Source organism: Strongyloides ratti (genome assembly GCF_001040885.1).
Source record: "Strongyloides ratti genome assembly S_ratti_ED321, chromosome : X".
NCBI lineage: Eukaryota > Metazoa > Nematoda > Chromadorea > Rhabditida > Strongyloididae > Strongyloides > Strongyloides ratti.
Window position 1 is genome coordinate 2,126,705 of NC_037309.1, and position 19,595 is coordinate 2,146,299.

At 22.0% G+C, this 19,595-nt stretch overlaps 4 protein-coding genes across 4 annotated transcripts; 1 reads left to right on the plus strand and 3 right to left on the minus strand.

Annotated features, from left to right (window-relative positions):
* Positions 1-1,120: 1,120 nt before the first annotated feature.
* Positions 1,121-14,208, minus strand: SRAE_X000045100 (Zinc finger protein GLIS2; the record flags this gene model as incomplete). Its single annotated transcript, XM_024644797.1, has 6 exons — positions 1,121-8,160; positions 8,204-9,061; positions 9,107-9,340; positions 9,384-12,992; positions 13,033-13,464; positions 13,509-14,208. 6 exons carry the CDS (start codon positions 14,206-14,208, stop codon positions 1,121-1,123), a joined length of 12,873 nt encoding a protein of 4,290 aa, XP_024510320.1.
* An 873-nt stretch (positions 14,209-15,081) lies between these two features.
* SRAE_X000045200 (Hypothetical protein) lies at positions 15,082-16,447 on the minus strand (the record flags this gene model as incomplete). Its single annotated transcript, XM_024644798.1, has 3 exons — positions 15,082-15,936; positions 15,987-16,146; positions 16,194-16,447. The coding sequence occupies 3 exons, from the start codon at positions 16,445-16,447 to the stop codon at positions 15,082-15,084; spliced, it is 1,269 nt and encodes a 422-aa protein (XP_024510321.1).
* A 549-nt stretch (positions 16,448-16,996) lies between these two features.
* Positions 16,997-17,794, minus strand: SRAE_X000045300 (Pre-B-cell leukemia transcription factor 4; the record flags this gene model as incomplete). The annotated part of the gene is made up of 2 exons (XM_024644799.1): positions 16,997-17,515; positions 17,558-17,794. 2 exons carry the CDS (start codon positions 17,792-17,794, stop codon positions 16,997-16,999), a joined length of 756 nt encoding a protein of 251 aa, XP_024510322.1.
* A 635-nt stretch (positions 17,795-18,429) lies between these two features.
* SRAE_X000045400 (Hypothetical protein) lies at positions 18,430-19,449 on the plus strand (the record flags this gene model as incomplete). The annotated part of the gene is made up of 3 exons (XM_024644800.1): positions 18,430-18,985; positions 19,043-19,362; positions 19,408-19,449. The coding sequence occupies 3 exons, from the start codon at positions 18,430-18,432 to the stop codon at positions 19,447-19,449; spliced, it is 918 nt and encodes a 305-aa protein (XP_024510323.1).
* Between the last annotated feature and the right edge of the window lie 146 nt (positions 19,450-19,595).

The window sequence follows — 19,595 nt, forward strand, 5'->3', positions numbered from 1 at the left end:
TAATTTCTGTTTGGTTATTTTTTATTAATAAATCTTACATTTGAGATTATTCTTTATTTTTTATAAAGAGAGAAAAAATAATAAAATATAAGTTTAAAATAATATCTAATAAAATATAAGACATAATCAATTTCTATTAAAAAATTATATGCATTCATAATGATATTTTTAAAAAAATTAATTTTTAATTAAACTTGAATATTATACTCAATTTTACAATCTCTAAAATGAGAAATAATTTTTTAGAAATAAGAATAATATATTCTTATTTGTACACTTCTTTTTTCATATGATATTATGTTTTATAAATTTGTAATAACTACTTTATTTTACTGTAAAATTGAAGAATTTATTATTTTTAATGTAAATGAATATTTTGTGAATAAAATATATATATATAGAGTAACTTGTTTGAACAAATTTTCAACACATCTCTTAAAAAATTAAAAAAAATCAAAATTAAATCTAGTTATAAATTGTAAAAAAATGTATCCAAATAATAGTATAACAATACAATTTTTTGATCTTGAAAATAATATTGTCTATACTTTAAAAATAGATTTAAGATAATTAATATAAATTTATAATTGCAATTTTCAATAAAATCTTCATAATTGTAAAATATACATCTAAATAACATTTTCATTTTAAAAAATCTTTTAAAGTATAAGAATTTTAATTATTTAAAAATGTTTAAATATTACATGTTAAAAATAATGTTTGTTTTGCATATTTAAACTTTTTTAGTACATTTCAGATTATATTAAATTATCCAAAAATACAGTAATATCATTTTATAATTTTTAAAGCATATAAACTAATCTTAAAGTTTTTAAGTTAATGAAACTATACTAAAAAATTAAATATATTTATAAATAAACTTTTAAATACAAAATATTTTTTATTATATTTATTCTAATACTTTGTTTATAACAATTTTATATTCCATATTTATTTTATATACATTAAAAAAATATATTATTATTTAGACTATATATAATAGTCAATACGTATATTAATTATTAATATATTATCTTTCTAATAAATATTTTTTTAAAAAAAGTTAAATGCATTACAATGTGGAAAAAAAAAATTATTTTACAATTAAAAAAATTAATACTTATTCCTCATTACCCCCAATAACTTCCCAGTTTTGAACACCATACATAGCAGTTATTTTTGGTTTAACAGTAGTCATTGTTTTAATACCATTTCTTGTCATTTTAAAAAGTGTATTATCAATTGGATCAACAACACGGCATCGAAAATAATCTAATTGATTTAATTCCACTATAATTACTAACCCTTCTTTATTTCTTAATTTAACTTTTCTTCTATCATTTGGACTAACATGTGCTTTTAAACAAACATTAGTTTGATTTAATTTTTTTGCTACTTCATCACTTAATATTATTAAATCATTTAAAATAGGAATTGAAACACTTGTATCAACTAATTCAATACGTTTTTGTTTCTCAATATATGCAAGACGACCTTTGTTATCATATGTTTCATATTTATATTGTTCTGGCATAATAATATCATTGCAACAAAATGGACCAACCATATGTTTAAGTGCTTTTTTTTGAAATAATGAATTTTTTTCCTCTGATATATGTACACCATAAATACCACTCATTTTGGCACGAATCATTAATTGAACATTATATCCTAAATGTGAGTATACACCACTTTCATCATAAATATCTTTATCATTGTCGCTTTCATCAATATCAATATTAGATGGAAGATCAATATTAAATATTGAATCATCTATTATATGAGTATTCATACTTTTTTCTCCTTCTTTGTCTTTATTTTCTTCTCCATTGTCACTTGTTGTATCAGAATCAGAATCAGAATCATATTCAACTATATTAGATGTATCAACATCATCAATCTTAAAATCCTCAATTAAAAAACCCTCTCCTTCACAAACATTTTTCTTTACTCTTCTTTTATTTGGTGGCATCTCAAGATCTATAGAAACCATATTTGATGTTACTTCTTTAAATGTTTCAAAACTACTCAAAAAATCGAGTTCAGGAAATATCTTATTTCTTGAAAATGCTACTTTATTTATACAAACATTGTCTTCAGTTATAGTTTCATCTATTTCTTTTAGTACATTTTTAAAATTTGCATACATAGTTGCTTCACGTTCTATTGGAGCACATTCTCTTTCTATTCTTTTAAATTGTTCTAAGAAAAATTCTTCTGCTTCTTCTGAAAAACCAGAATTTTGTTTTATTTCAGCAATAAATTTAGAACATGCAGTAGAATAGAGTGTTTTAGTGGTCTCAATTGCTTCATCTGATAAAGATAAAAATCCTTTTTTAAAATATGATAACGATGTAATTGATAAAGAACCTTCAAGTAATCGTTTCCAAAACTGTCTTTCTAATTCAGTTTTATCTTCATTAGTTAATATCTCTTTATCTTTAATTAATTCTAAACTATCATCAATTCTAAGTACATTTGAAACTTCTACAGGAATTTTATAATCAACATAACGTGGTACTGTATTTTTAAATTGCATAGGTTCAGGATTATTTTCATTTTTTTTAACAAATGAAATATATGCATCTTGGACTCTTTTTAAATAATTTGGACATATATATGATTTATTTAAAATAAAATCTTTCAATAATTCTGGTACATCCTTTGGTATTTGTTCTGGTATTTCAAATCTTCTTTGATTGGATTCAAGTGTTATAATTTTTAAAAGACAATCAGGTTTATTTAATTCTATAACCATTTGTTCATAAACTTCAATATCATTTTTTTGTAATTCTTGTTCATCTGAATCAATGTATATATTTAATGCTTGATTTAAAATTGGTAACAATTCATATTGTCTACGTAATTTCATATCTTCAACAGCAATTATATATGCAAAACAATCATGTTTTTTTAATTGTTCCAAAAATGTTTCATATCCAAATTTTGCTATTTTATGTAAATCTTTTTTAAGAACACATTTAGCTAATTTTGATACTTCTAAAGGTTTTTCTTTTATATGAACACAAACATCTCTACAATGATATGAATTTAAATGTCTTTGTGTAAATAATGCATTATCTTCTTCATCATACTTTGAATAAAAATGATCTAATAAAGAATGTGTAATAACACCAAAATAAGTATTTTTGTATTCACAATGTTCTAATAAAGAAGATATTCTTCTAGTACGACGACAATGATTAGTTTTAATATGTTGATTAGCACTACCTTTATCAAAAAATGATCTACCACATCCATAAACAGGACATATCCATTGTTTAACTGGAAAATGATAAGTATACAAGTGTTTTAAACTAGCTTCAACTGTTGTAAAGTAATGATTACATCTTTTTAAACAACATTTAATTCTATAACGAGCTGAATGATTTCTATGTATATGTATTTTTAAATCAGCATGTCTTGAATATCCAGCTTGACAAATAATACATTGAAATCTTTTATATTTAATATGTGATGCAGCATGTTCAGCAAAATTACTTATTGCTTTAAAATATGGATTAATTTGACATCCTTTCCATGTACATTTTTTTATATGTTTAAAATGAAATTGTAATATATGATAATATAATGCTTCCTTATTTGGTGATTGATAAGTACATTTTGAAAGATCTACTTCTATCATTCGACATAACAAAGGATTATAATCTTTAAATAATTCTAATTCTTCAACACTTATTCCAGTTGAACAAATATATAATAATGGATTAAATTGAGCTATTTTTGCTAATATTCTACTTGAAAATTTATCTAAACAAATTCCTCTATAAAGTCTTTCCATACTTTTATCAAAAGAAAATGCTTGCATTACTACTGCTTTAGCAGCTATTTCATTTGCAAATCTTCCTGAATGTTCTAATGATCTTTTTGACATTTCAATTTTAACAACTGTTTCAAATCTACCAAAAAGATCCAAAAACAAACTATTTACAATTCTTCTTTTACGAACATTTTTAGAACCAAGTTTTCGTCCTCTTTTTGATGGTTCTTTTGGTTTATCTGGAAGAAATTGTTCTACAATTTCACATGAATTTAAAATTTCAATAATAATTTTACATTTCTTTTTTTCAGTTCTAATTAATTTAATTCTAAGATAATCTACTCTTTCCTCATTTACACCTCTAACTCCTTCTAACAAATATTTTGTTAAATGTATTTTTGAAAATGAATTATCATCTTCAATATTAACATTGTTTGATATATTTTCATCTATATTATTTTTGTCACAAATAGTACCACATTCAATAAGAGTATTTATGTATTTTTGTAAAACACTCTTCTTACCCTTTATTTTTCTACAATATTGTAAAAATTGTTTTTTGTTAACACTAAATAAAATAAAATATGTCTTGGTACTAACATATTTTGTCTTCAAACATTTCGAATAAATATTTTGATGTTGTCCATTTTTTTCTTTATCAATGATATCTTCTATCATCTTAACATAATTCATTCCCAACTCTCCAATGTACTTTTTAGCTAATTCAGTTAAGAAACATATAGTAGCAGATTGGTCTCTTTCAATACCTTTAACACTAAATAATGTATCATATAAAACTTCTACTTTTCCAATTATAACTATTTCACTTAAATCTACTTTTTCTTTATTTGTTTCTTCAACAATACTAGATTCTGCAGTTGCTTCTTCATTTGATTCATTTGGTTCATTTGCTTCTCTTGGTTCGTTTGGTTCATTTGGTTCAATTGGTTCAATTGTTTCAATTGTTTCATTTGTATCATTTGTATTGATTATATCAATTGTATCATTATTCATTTGTATTTCATGAGTAGTACTTGATACATTTTCATTTTCAATACTTAATACAATAAAATATTGGAATTTTTCATTGCATATTAGTTTATTAAATATTTTTACAAATCTATTTAATTTTTTTTCTGTTGTTTTGTTATTTGAAATATGTACTTTAAATGCAATATTTTCACCATTAAATTCATAAATATCTGATAATTCACAATATAATTCTAACAAGTTACTTTCATAATTATTTTTTATAAATTCAAATAATTTATTTTGTAATGGATCATTTAATTCATTACTACATACTAATGATACCCATATTTTGACTATTTTGTAAAACATAAATTTCATAGCTTTAATTGTAGTATTTTTAAATAATTTTGGGAATAATTTTTGTATTTTTAATATAATCTCTCGTAATAATTTTGCAATTTCTTTTTTATCGTTTCTTTTAACATTTTTAATTTCATCAGATATTGTTTTTATTACTGAGTATTCATTTAAAAACGTTATAAATGATTTGATAAAATAACCAAAACATTGATAATCCTCTTTTTTTAAATATTTTTCATTTAATGTTAAAGTACTTGTAATAATTTCATTAGTTGTCTTAAAAATATCCTCAACTTGTGGTACAATTCGCCTTCTCTTACAACTTTTAGGATTTTCATAAATATATAATGTGTCTAATTCTTCTGTTTCATCTATTTCAAACGTTTCATCAACTCCACTATAATGATATTCACTACATAAGTCACCATTATTTAATAGTGATAAATTTATATCATCATCAGGTAAATCATTTATTACATTTTCACTAATTGTTATTTCTAATTTTTCGTTTACTTTATCTTTCAAAACACAAACAATACTACAACTTTCTTCATTTCTAATAAAACTAAACTTAGTGGTAATTTCACTGAAACTTTGTTTAACAGGACCGTTTGAAATTTTTAATTGACATGTTGCACCAGAAATACATGGATTTTTATGAAGAGCTAAATTGTAATTCTTTAAATAATACAATGAAGAATAGAAATTTGGAATTTTTATTGATATATCAGTACTAAGATTTTCTGGTTTTTTGACTAATGAATAATTTGATTTTTTTATATTTAATGAATTGCCTACACATATATTACTAATTTTTTCAATATGAGACGTCATAACGTTGTTTGTTGGTTTTACCAGTTCTATGCATGATTTATTAAGATTAAAATTGATCTTTTCAAAAGCTTTATCTTTAGCAATTACACAAATTTCTGAAGAAGATTCATCTTTATGTAAATTAATTTCTTTTTGACAGATATTTGCGGATGTTTTTACGACATATGATATTTCTGGAATAACACTGAAACATTCTTCTGAATCATATTTTCTATTAGATTCAAAATTAGTTTCAGTTATTGAAAATTCGTCTTTATTATCATTTATTCTACATTTCTCAACACTTGAAATACTTGCTTGAGTTAAATTGTTATTTAAGTTTACATTTGTTTCTATGATATTTAAACTATCTTTCATTTGTTGTTTTCTAATTTCTTCTGTATGTAAAACTTTCATTTTTTGTGACTCTTTTAACAATGTAATGTTTGAATTGTTTGTATTTAAAATAGCTTTTTCACATACCTTATCACTAGCAATTAGACTTACTTTATAAAAAGCTTCATCTTTATGTAAATTAACTTCTTTTTGACAGATATTTGCGGATGTTTTTACGACATATGATATTTCTGGAATAACACTGGAACATTCTTCTGAATCATATATTCTATTATATTCAAAATTAGTTTCAGTAATTGAAAATTCTTCTTTATCATCATTTACTCTACATTTCTCAGTGCTTGAAATATTTGCTTCAGTTAAATTATTATTTAAAGTAACATTTGTTTCTACGATATTAAAACTATCTTTCATTTGTTGTTTTCTAATTTCTTCTGTATGTAAAACTTTCACTTTTTGTGATTCTTTTAACAAGGTAATATTTGAATTATTTGTATTCAAAACAGTTTTTTCACATACCTTATCACTGATAATTTTGCTTGCTTCAACATTTGCTTCTTCTCTAAATAAATTAATTTCATTATCATTAAATGTTCCAGCTGTCTTTATGACATAAGATGTTTCAGGTATAGTTTCAAAACATGATATTATTTCTGGTTCTTTATATGCAGTGAAATTCTGCTCTATAAACGAAAATTGTTCTTGAGCATAACTACATTTTACAATCTCCGTGCATGAAATACTAGCATCAGTTAGATTATTTTTTAATTCAGTATTACTTTGTACAGTATATAGACTACATGCATCATGTTGATTAGCAATTTTTTTAGTATGAAGTACACTAAATTCTTCTTGTGATTTTGATAAAATAATTTGTTTATTATTTATATCAAGTTGTGTTTTACAATATGATACATCTTTACCAACTCCATGAACGTTTATAATTTCTTCTTCTTTTGATAGACTTATTTTTTCATTATGAATTGTTGTAGAAGTTTTAATTACTTGACATAATTCTGGTACAATAATAGAACACTCTAACGAATCTAATTTTTTGTGTAATGCAAAATTTACTTCTATAAAAGATAAATTGTTATATTCATCATTAATTCTAGCTAACTGTGTACTTGAAAATGTAGCATCACTCAAGTTATTATTTAATTCAATATTACTATCTATAATATTTAAATTATCCATATTATAATAATGTTTTATTTTTTCTACATGTGATATTGATAAACTATTACTTTCTTTATTAATATTAAAATCATTATTGGAAATGTTTAATATATCTTTTTCATTAACAAAACTTTTTCTAACTGTATATGGTTTTACAGTTAAATTATTATTTTTTATCTTTTTAACCTCTTTATTGTATATAGTCAATTCTTGACTACATTTGTTTGGTAACTTCCAAGTAAAATATCTATGAGATTTTTTCTTTTTTTTCTTAAATCTTAAATCTAATGATCTAAATGATGAAGTACAAGTTTCAGTAGTAATAATATCTATTGTTTTTTTAATATTTTCTATTTTTTCAGTTGGTTCATTAATTTCAATTAAAGCAGTTACATCTTCTTCATGAAGTTCATTAATGTCATACAAATTAATAATTTCTTCCTGATCAACAAAATTATCTTGATTGATTATTAAATTATTATTATTCAAAAGTTGATTTACATTTGGTAAATTATTCATATTATCTAAATTCCATAATAACATATTTATATAATTTGGTGAATAATTTTTTCTAAGTAATTGCTCAAAAATATTTATTTTTTGAGTACTTGATAAATTATTTCTTAACAATAATTGTGAAATATTATTTTCTTTGTTCATTTTTATGATAAAATTTTTACTATTAAATTGAGCATTATCTAAAAATAATATTATGAAAATAATAATTTAATTAATGATTACCTTTAAAAAGTGAAATATTAAATAATTTTGTATCACAAATATTTCTACAATATTGTCTGAAATTTCCTGATATTCTAAAATCAACTATACTAGGAACATTGTTTATACTATCAAACAATCCACAATATTTAAAATTTTTATAAATTTCAATGTTTTTTCCCATATCTATGTTTTCATTTACAAGAAAGTCTGGTATTTGTTGTTTATTTAAAATATCTAAGTAACTTTGACCAAGAATGCCACTATTATACGAATCATTAACATATCTATGAACCATTTTTTCTTCAAGATTGCCTTCTTCATTACATAGTATTAAATATTCTATAATTTCATTTTGGAAAAAGTTTCTTATTGCTCCAATAATAATATCATAATAAATACTATCAAAATAATGTGGTCTTAATTGATGACCATTTTCAAGTAAACAATTTTTTAAACAATCTTTTAAATTACTATCACTGTTAGAATTTTTATTTATTGGATATCTACTAAATGTTAAATAAAATTGATTCTCATTTTCTTCAACATTAAGTAAAATACCATAATCTTCATATGATGGTAATAGTTTCTTACCTTTATAAATATTATCAAAATTCCAAAAATGAACATTTGTATGAATTAAATGTTGTTCATTATCATTGATCGCCTCTTCATAAATATTTTCATTAAAATATGGTTGTAAAAAGGAATTGAAATTAAAAAGAATTATTCCAGAATTTGAAATTTCCAAATCAATTAAAATTTCTCTAATTAATATTGATAATAAAGTATACATATTAGGTTTATTTTTCAATTTTATATTATCTAAGTCATTAGGAAAACAAACATAAATACCATGAATAATATTATCCATTGTAGCTAAAGTAAAAACAGATTAAAAAAAAAGTTAACTTTTTCTCTTACCTTCAATTTGAATTGTTACATTTATTTTATCAATTAACTGATATGTAAATTCAATTAAATTTAATCTTGTTTCATTTTTTGAAAAAGATTCTTCTAAATTATTTATATTATCTTCCAATATATTATCATTTGAAAGATCATCAATATTTTCTATATAATTAGATTCACAATTGTAATTTTCTTCTATATTTTGTTGAATGTTTAATGAATTTAAATCTCTAAAGTTTTCTTCTTCTAAAAATAAATAAAAATAATTGTTAAGAAAAAAAAAATTTACCATTTGTAATGTTATCTAAAGTATTATTTTGAGGGTAGTCATTAAATTTAAAAAAGTCATATACAGTAGTACTTTCAATAGACATAGAATTATTAGTTTCACTATATTTTCTACAATTTAAATCACCTGTTTTCATTAGTTTACTATGTTGTATGTATATATTTTTTTGATTTGCAAGGCTTTCAGAATTTGCCATATCATTGTTAAAATTATATATATTTGGATTTTCTTTAGTATTACTAGCAAAATAATTACTTATCTCTTTACTTCTATCTACATTTTTATAATTAATATATTCTGAAGTATTTATAAGATCTTGATTATTTGAATCTTTACTACTTCCAGCGATTGAAGAATTAGTTGGTAAAATTAATGATTCATTTATAATATTTGTTAAATTTTCATTATTAATATTGTTAATATTTATGTTTGTATTAGTTATTTCTTCAACATTATTCTCATTTATTTGAATATTCTCATCAATATATTCTGAATAATAAATTTCATTTATTTGATTTTTTTCAAATTGAGATATTGTTTTATCAATTATATTATCTGCTTCAGTATAACAGTCAATATTTTTATTTATATTGCTAGTTATATAAGAAGTATTTATAAATGTTTCATGAGAAGTTGAAGAAACATTACTATTTATTATAATATTTTGTGGTTCATTATTAAAAGTTTGTAGTAACATGTGATCTTTTACAGTTTGCTGTGCTGGTATAACTACTGTAGATTGATCTTGTCCGCCTGTAATTATTGATGTCTTTTTTTCTTTAATTAATTCAAAATCACTGTGTATTGTATTATTTATATATTCTTGTTCTGATGTACTTTTATCAATATTAACAGATAATTGTTCCTGATTTTCAGTATAAAAATATGTATTATTTTCAATATTACTTTGAACAACATTATTTTGGAATGTATTTACTACTGGAGATATTATATGTGCCATATTTTGTTTTCTATTAATTTCATTATTTGGTAAATTTTCAACTTCAGGAATTTCAACATGAGTAACTGGAATGTTAACATTATTATAGTTTATATTATTAGCTGTAATGTTAATTGTATTTGTAGTAACAGTTGTTGTCATTTGTTTTTCTGCTTGTATACGTGCTTCTGCCTGCATCCGTGCTTCTAGTTCTTTTAAAACTTTTGGTTTTCTACCTCTTCGTTTAGGAATTTTAGTTTCATTAATATTCATTTCTTTTTGTAAATTAATATTTCCTATACCAGTAGATATAATTGTTTTATTAACCTCACTATTTTTTGTCTCATCATTAATTTTATTTTTATTTGTTGGATTTCTCCTCGTATACTGTCTTTTTTTTCTTACTGGTGGATCTATCTCTGGTACTAAAGAAACTTCTGGTATGTTTCTCGTATTTATTGAGTTGTAATTTAATTCTAATAAATCATTACTTTTATTATTTAATATTTGTTGATTGTTTTGTATATTACTTCCATGAGGAATCATTGGCATTTCACCACGATATATTGGGGGAAAATTGTTAAGATTAGTAGAATTTTGTAAATATTTACTTTGATCTGATGTTGGATGATTAATTATATTATTATAGTTTACTTGTACTATATTATATGTTTTCATATTAGTCATAAATGAATTATTAACAGTAGAGTTATTGCTATTTTCAATAATCTTATTTTGTTGAATGTTAATACTACTAGAATTCATTATGTGATTCATTGTATTTAATGGTATATTTCTTTGTTCCATACTGAAATTAACCATATTTGCTTCATTTCTTGTTAAAGGATATTCATATGGATTCGAATTTACTGATTGTGTTTGATTATTTGAAGGATATAATTGATTATTTATACCACCAATTTTTTGAGAATTAACTAATTCTAAATTTTGTTGAGAATAATTTGATGATTGCTTATAATTATACTGAAGATTAGTATTTATTTTATTTTTTAATTGTTGTTCAGAATTATCATTATTATTTAACATTTGTCCTTGTGGATAATTATTTAAATCATTTCTATTATAATATTGTTGAGAATTTTGATAAATATTTGAAGAAGTATTATGATGGTTAAAAATATCATTTCTTTTTTGATTTTGTTGATTAGTGATTAAATAATTACTAGGATTTATATTTTTTTGATTTGAGAAGTTTTGAAGATTCATTTGTTGTGAAGGTACATGTGATTGTTCCAAATATTTAGTATTGTTAGAATACATATTTTGTTTTGGATTTATTTGATAGGAATTTTTTTGATTATAAACACTTAATGATTCATTTACTATAGAAGTTTGTTTACTATGGCTTCCTAGTAATTCATTTAATACAGAAGTTTTTTGATTGTTATTACTTTGTAACATATTTGGTTGAGGAATTGGATGATTATGAATTCTTTGTACCATATTTGGTGGTAGAACTTGTTGATTATGAATTCCTTGTACCATATTTGGTTGAGAAATTTGTTGATTATTAGTTCTTTGTATCATATTTGGTTGAGGAACTTGTTGATTATTAACTCTTTGTATCATATTTTGTTGGGTAATTTGTTGATTATGAATTCTTTGTACCATATTTGGTTGAGAAAATTGTTGATTATTAACTCCTTGTACCATATTGGATTGAAGAATTTGTTGATTATTAACTCTTTGTACCATATTGGATTGAGGAATTTGTTGATTATTAACTCTTTGTACCATATTTGATTTAGGAATTTGTTGATTACTAGCTTTTTGTATCATATTGGGTTGAGAAATTTGTTGCTTTTGAACTTCCAAAAGTAAATTAGGTGAAGAATTTCGGCGATTTTGAATTTGTGACGTCTCATTAGATAGTAAATTTTGTTGATTTTGTATACCTATAGTTTTGTTATATATATAATTTTGTTTATAAAACATTCTTTGCATCATATTTGGTAAAGAATTTTGTCGTTTATTAATTCCTAACATTTCATTAAGAACAGAATTTTGTTGATTATTAACTCTTTTTGTATCATTTGATGAAGAGTTTTGTTGAGTATTAATTCCCGTTGCTAAATTTGGCAAAGAAGCTTGTCTATCTTGACTTCCTAAAAATTCATTGTGCATACAATTTTGTTGATTATCAATTCTTTGTCTACTATTTGGTATTGAATTTCTTCGATCACAAGTTTTTTCCATTACATTTGGTATGGAATTGTTATCATTAAATTGGTTTGACGTTGGATAACCAAAATTTTTATCTTGATCATTTTGTCTAATAATTGATAAATTTTGTTGTTGTATCTGTTTATTTATTTCGACATATAATGATCTTGAATTTATAGGATTAAAATTACTTTGTTGTTCAGGATGTAAATTATTTCTATCTACATAATTTGAATATTGTTGTGTTACATTGTTTAAATTAGTTTGTTGTAAATTTTGTTGTTGAAAGAAATTGTTTTCAGTATTTGAAATCTGATTTATTGAAAGATTGTTTATTTTTTCAAAATTTTCGTGATTTTTTTGAAGATAATGTTGTTCCTGAGGATATTGAATATTTTTTTGAGTATTTTGGAATGAATCAACAATATTGTTTTGATTATTTATATAATATTGTGATGACTCTGTGTTTTGTTGTTCAGGTTGTTCTAAAAAAATAAAATTTAATTTTTTTTAATCTCAACTTACGGAATGAATATTGTGGAGCTGATTCTTGTTGTAATATTGAATTATTTTGTGGAATTATTTTTTGTTTATTGTTAAGTACTTGCCGAATGTGAATATCTTTTTCAGTTATTTGATTATTATAGTTATTGTGTGTTGATACAATTGAATCATTTAAATTATCAGAATCATAATTTGATGAAGTATTAAAAGAATCATTAGGAATTATAACAGCTTGATTAATATTATTACCAAAATCATTATTATCTTGTGGAAGTACATTATTTTGATTTTGTTCTATATCATAGCTTAAGTTCTGCATATTACATGTCTCTGGCATTTGATACATAGTTTTAGATTTATTTTTATCTTTATTTCTTGGTTTTATGATATCTGGTTCAGGTGGATTTATTTCATCAAATGGATTATTGTTATACATATGAAGATTATTCATACCTAAAAATTTTTTAAATTTCTTTTTATTTTATAGTTTATCTTACTATGAGAAATGTTATCATTTTCTTCACAAAAATCTGGATGATCAGGAATATCATTAAATAGATCTTTATCTGAAATTTTATCTTGATCAATATTTACATTATTTTGTCCAATGATATCGAGATTTTCTTGAATTAAAAAGTTATTACCTGATGACAATAAATTATTATCATTTGTTTTAGATGAACTAGGAATATTATTGTAAGAAAGATTAGAATTATTTTGTTGATTGTATATTTCATCTCCGAAAAATTGATCATGTTGACTATGACTAATGTATGGGTTATTTTCATGAAGTTTAGATTCATTTATTTCATTCTGTAATGAAGAGTTTTGTTCAAAGGATAAAGATTCATTAACATCATTTATAATGTAAGTATTGTTATTGGAATAAGTATTAATATTTTGATTAACATTGTTCTGCATTTGGGGATAAAAATGTTGTTGATTTAATTGATGTGAAGTATTATATTGGGGTAAATTAGAGGAATTACTTTGATGGTTGTTATGATTATTTTGTTTTGATCTGCTAGGAAAGGTTAATAATATTGTACCATCGTTTGCATAAATTGGAGATGGAGTTCTAGATTCATGTTGGATGTTGTTATCATCCATTTGTGGAGTATTCATTTCTGGAAAATCTGTACCATTATTACCATTAACCAAATTCTTTGGAGGTTCTTTTGGGTAAAGATTATCCATAGTTTAAAAAAATTATACACCCAAAAGTGTAAATTCTTTTAAAAAGTATGAAAACAGTTTAACAATTTTGTAGTAGTATTCTAAAAGTATATAATTTAAAAATTAAATTAAATTATATAAAATATAAAAATGGTCTTTTTTATATATAAGAACATTTACATTTAAAAGTAATTGAAAATTTTTGTAACTGTAAATTTTACTCATAAAAAGTTATTTGTTTAAGTACAGTATAACATATTAAAATTTTTATTTTTATTTTTAATAATTATTAAAATATTAACTTTTGAAAAATTATTTTTTATAAATTAAAGAAAAAAAAAATAAATTTAGAAAAGTAATAAGTAAAATAGGGATGTTAATCGTTATATGTAATGTGTTTTATAAATGAACAGAATGGGGCGCTATCACTTGTATATATTAAAGTTTGCAGGCAGGGTTGTTTCTTTTAATACTGTAGTGTGTGATGAATTTTTACAGACAACACGAGAAAAGACTAGACTAAATAATAAACGAATACATTACGAGTGATATCGCTGCGATGGTCGGCGTTTATATATATATATATCTGTAATAAGGTGTTGAATGTTTATTATCAAATGGCAACTCCTTCTTTTATTAAAATTAAACAATATTTATAATTTATGTAATTAGATGAAGAATGAATAAAATTGAAAAAAAAATAAGCATAATAGTTTAAAAAAGAAAAAATATAATAGAAATTTTATTTAAATTTTATAATTTAAAGTAAAAGATAAATGTTAATTATAAAACAAAAAATTATTTATTATATATCATTAATTAAAAATATAAAAATCAAGAATATATTTTAAATAAAAACGATAAATAAATATTTATATAAATTTTTAATAATATTTAAATAAAAACTGATTCATGAGTTAAAGTAACACCATTAGAACCATGAGACTGCCTAAACATTTCTTGATGTTGTCGTTGTGATAATGGTGAAGTAATGTATGTACTTTTCTTTAATGTATGTTCATTAAAATTATGAGGTTCTTTATATAATAGTTTATTCATTTTTTTAGATTCAGTTGTTTTTGTATGATCTTTAACTTCATGTATTATGTTTTCTGGTATATCAACGGGAATACGATGAAATGGTAAAGTTGAATGTGGATTAGATATAATTTTGGCTGATTTTGTATGACTCATTGTAGTTTCAAATTCATCATTTATAAATGAATCACTAGAATGAGAAAATAATGAATCTCGTTCTAATCTATAAATATCTAAATTTGTTGGACCATGAATATGTTGATGACCAGACGTGTGGAATGTTTTTAAATTTTTTTTATTTTCATTATTATTATCTTTTAATGTTTGTGTAACTTGGTCATTCACAACATTTTTATTATCAGTATCAATATATCCATTTTTATCTTTCACAAAAACTTTATCTTTTCTTTCTTTAATTTTCTTTTTTCGATATAATAAAAATAATGCAAGAAGGCATGGTAAACAAAAAAGGAGGAGAAATGCTAAAACTAATAGCAACCAAAACCACCATTGGTCCCATAAAGTTGTTGTATTATTTTTTTCAATAGGAAGTTGTTGAGGAATTATATTTGAAAATGCTGGACCAGTAAAACTAGGTAAAAGTGGTGGTGTTTCCGCAGTTGGTGGAGAAATTGTTGGTGGTATAGACATTATTAATTGATATGGTGTATAGGGATAATAATTATATCCTGATGAATTTTCACATGATTTCTAAAAATATTTATATATAAATAATAATTTTAAAAATTAACACAACATACTTCAGCACATGAACAACACTCAATTAATCTTAATAAACAATGAACATATAATGATGATTCTGGAGATATAAAATGAATTAATGTTCGTTTTAAACTATTTGGAAATCCATAATCAGTTGTTTCCCATTTATCAATAAATATTTTGTCAGCATTTATACAACTACAAATTAAAATTAATATAAAAAAAAATAATTTAAAAAAAAATACCCATTATTTGATATAAATGTAGTCTTATTATTATATACACAAGATTCTATAACATAATCATAATGTTGACTTTGCGACAAATATATATCAATTGTATATGGCTTTCCAGGAGTAATGGTACCTTGATATTCTTTTTTTAAAAGATAATCATTTAATGTAATATGTCCATCATGTAATGTAATTATAGGTACAGAAGCATATATTATAATATTATTAATTATTATAAATAATAGTATTAATATCCAATAAATCATTGAAAGTTATATATTTTAAATATATATATATAAAGTTACAAAAATATTTTAATATAAAATATCCAAAAAAATTTAATCTAATCTTTAAAGCTAAAAATGACCAATGGTTTTATAATTCATGAAATTTATAATACTTAAACTTTTCATTACTCAAAAGTTAAAGTTATACCTTATTGTTATAATATAATATGTTAAACTTTATAATATTGACAATTGAATATTAGTATAATGTTCAAAGTTTGGTAATTAAAAATTATTACAATGTTTTGTCCTATACTTTCATGTTTGAAATATATTCTTGTAAACATAGTAAATAAGTAAAATTGTGAAAAAGAAATTATGTGAGTAATAAAATTATTTGAGTCATCACAATCAAATAATAGGTAAAAATTATGAATAAAACTTTTTGATTAAATATTGTAATAAAAACATTCTTATATAAATTATATTTTAAAACTACAATTGTCATATACATATGTATATATATATATATATATATTTATAAATTTTTATATAATTTTAAAAAATATTTATATATTTTTAATAGTTTTATTCTTTTTCATTAGTAATTTTTTTTTTCCTCATACATCTTATACGTTTATTACCAAACCAATTAGTTATTTGTGTTGTAGTTAAATTACATTTTTCTGCAAGTAATAATTTATCATGCTCATCAGGATATGGTCTATCTATATGTTCACTAAAATATTTTTCAAGTATTGCTGTTGCTTCTTTAGAAAAATTTCTTCTTCCACGTTTTTTATTATGTTGAACATTTATATACATTAAATAATTTAATAATTCTTCTTTTAATAAACCACTATTAATAGATATTTTTTTTTCAATATTATTAAATGCTTTACATTTATCATTTTCAGTTATAGGTCTTATATATGATTGAGCATTTAAAGTTTCTTGAAGTGTAATCCTTAATTTTTGTGCATCATTCTCAAAATTATTTGATATATTTGTATAATGATTAACCAATTCAATATTTTTATTTGCTAATGAACGATCATACTGATCATCTGAAAAGGCACAATTTCTTTGATTAAAACATATTTGTTCCTTAAATATTATAAAATATAACAAGTATCAGTAATAACTTACTATTTTATTATCTAATACTTTATTTTTTATAATCATATCTTGATTAAATTGTACCTCAGATGTTGTAAATGAACGATTTTTTAATTGTTGAAATATACTTTGTAAAGCATAACTATATCTATTATTAATTAAATAATTTTCAATAATTTGTCTATTAGCAGCCATACCATCATAATCATCTTGTTCAGTAAGACGATAAACATTATTTAATAACTCATCAAATGAATTTAAACTCATAAATAATTATTTAAAATATATGTAATTACCAATAATGTAAAAAGGTAACATTGGACAAAAGTAAAATTAAGAAACATTTTAAACTGTTTGCATCCATCATCAATTTGATACCAGACATTTTTTTTTCATTTAAATTTTTAGTTATATCATTAAAATTATTTATATACATAAAGATTGTTTAAAGAAAGCCTTTGACACTTCTTTTTTTTTTATAATAAATACATTGTTATCAGTCAAAAAATTGGATAAGGTTTAATGTTACTTAATCATAAAATTTTATAAATGTATAAATTAAAAAAAATAAAAATAAAATAAAAAAAAAATTTTAGAACACTGATATCAATTATTTTTTTTCTAATAAATTTTTTAATATAAAATTATTATAAAAAAAAAATGTTAAAATAATTTAGTAAATAAGAGCATTGAAATGAAATATTAAAAATGTCAATTATTATGAAGATTGATAAGACATGTATAATTATATAATTAATCTCTATATTTGATAACAGAAAATAATAATTTTGATCAATTTAATAATTTCAGCTTATCAAAATTTTTAATATTATACTTATCAAAATTATCAGAAAATGAAAAAGTAAATTCCTTTATTATTTTTCGTTATTTTTATAATAATTATGTATATTTCAATTTTTCTTTTGATCACTATAATTTCTAGTATACAAATTAATTCATTTGAATTGTCAAAAAAAGCTGCTAATACATTTATAAATGTTATAAGTAATTCATGTTCATTATGTAAATTAGGTGAAAATATTGTTGATGAATCATTTCCAATTAATGATTTTCAATTAAATATTGAAAATAAATGTAACTTAGTACCTAAAGGATATGAATTATTATGTAAAACTGTTCTTGGTAAAATAATTAATTTTGGATATCAAAAAACAATTGATTTTATGAATAAATATGATTGTAATGAATATTGTAATGATAATACACAACCTATTGATATGGATATTGCATGTGTTGGTGGTAGATATCTTTATGATAATGTCGATAATTTTATTAATCTTTTAAAAGTATACTCATTAGATGTATGTAAAAGTGAAAAAGATGTAATGAAATGTGTACAAAAAATAGATTCATTACTTAATATTGGAAAAGGTATTGGTAAAAGAACTATTCTTCGTTTATCATTACAAATTGACTCTAATGCAGCATGTGGAATATGTAAATTATTATTTTTTTTTTTATTATTATTTTATAATTATAATTTTTTATTTTTAGCTTATAAAGAATTACCAAAAGGGAATGAAATATTTGAAAGCCAAAAAAAAGATAGTACTGGTGAAGAAATAAAATGTATAACATGTGCTGAGATGGTTAAATTTATTGGAAAGATAACTGGAGGTGATGGTGCACCAAATACATCATCAGTACAATTTTTAAAAGCAGCAGCTAAAGCAGTTACTGAAGTGTGTAATAAACTTGATTTATGTAAACCTGGAAGTAAAATGTGTACCGGTGGAACATGTAGTGCATTTTCTGATTCTATAGTTAATATGATACCACAAATGATGCCTATATTTTTGAATAAATTGTGCAATGTGAGTTTATTAATTTATGTAAAGGATTATTAATTTATTTTTCAGACCATAGACCCTAATTGTCCAATTGCCTCTCCATCATCTTAGTTAAAGAAAAAAACATATAAAATTACAATAAACTATTTTTAACCATAAAAATTTTTCTATGCCTTATTTATTAAAATAACTATATATTATGTGAAAAGTTAAAATTTTAACAACTACAAGGGACTTTCATATTCAAATTAAAATAA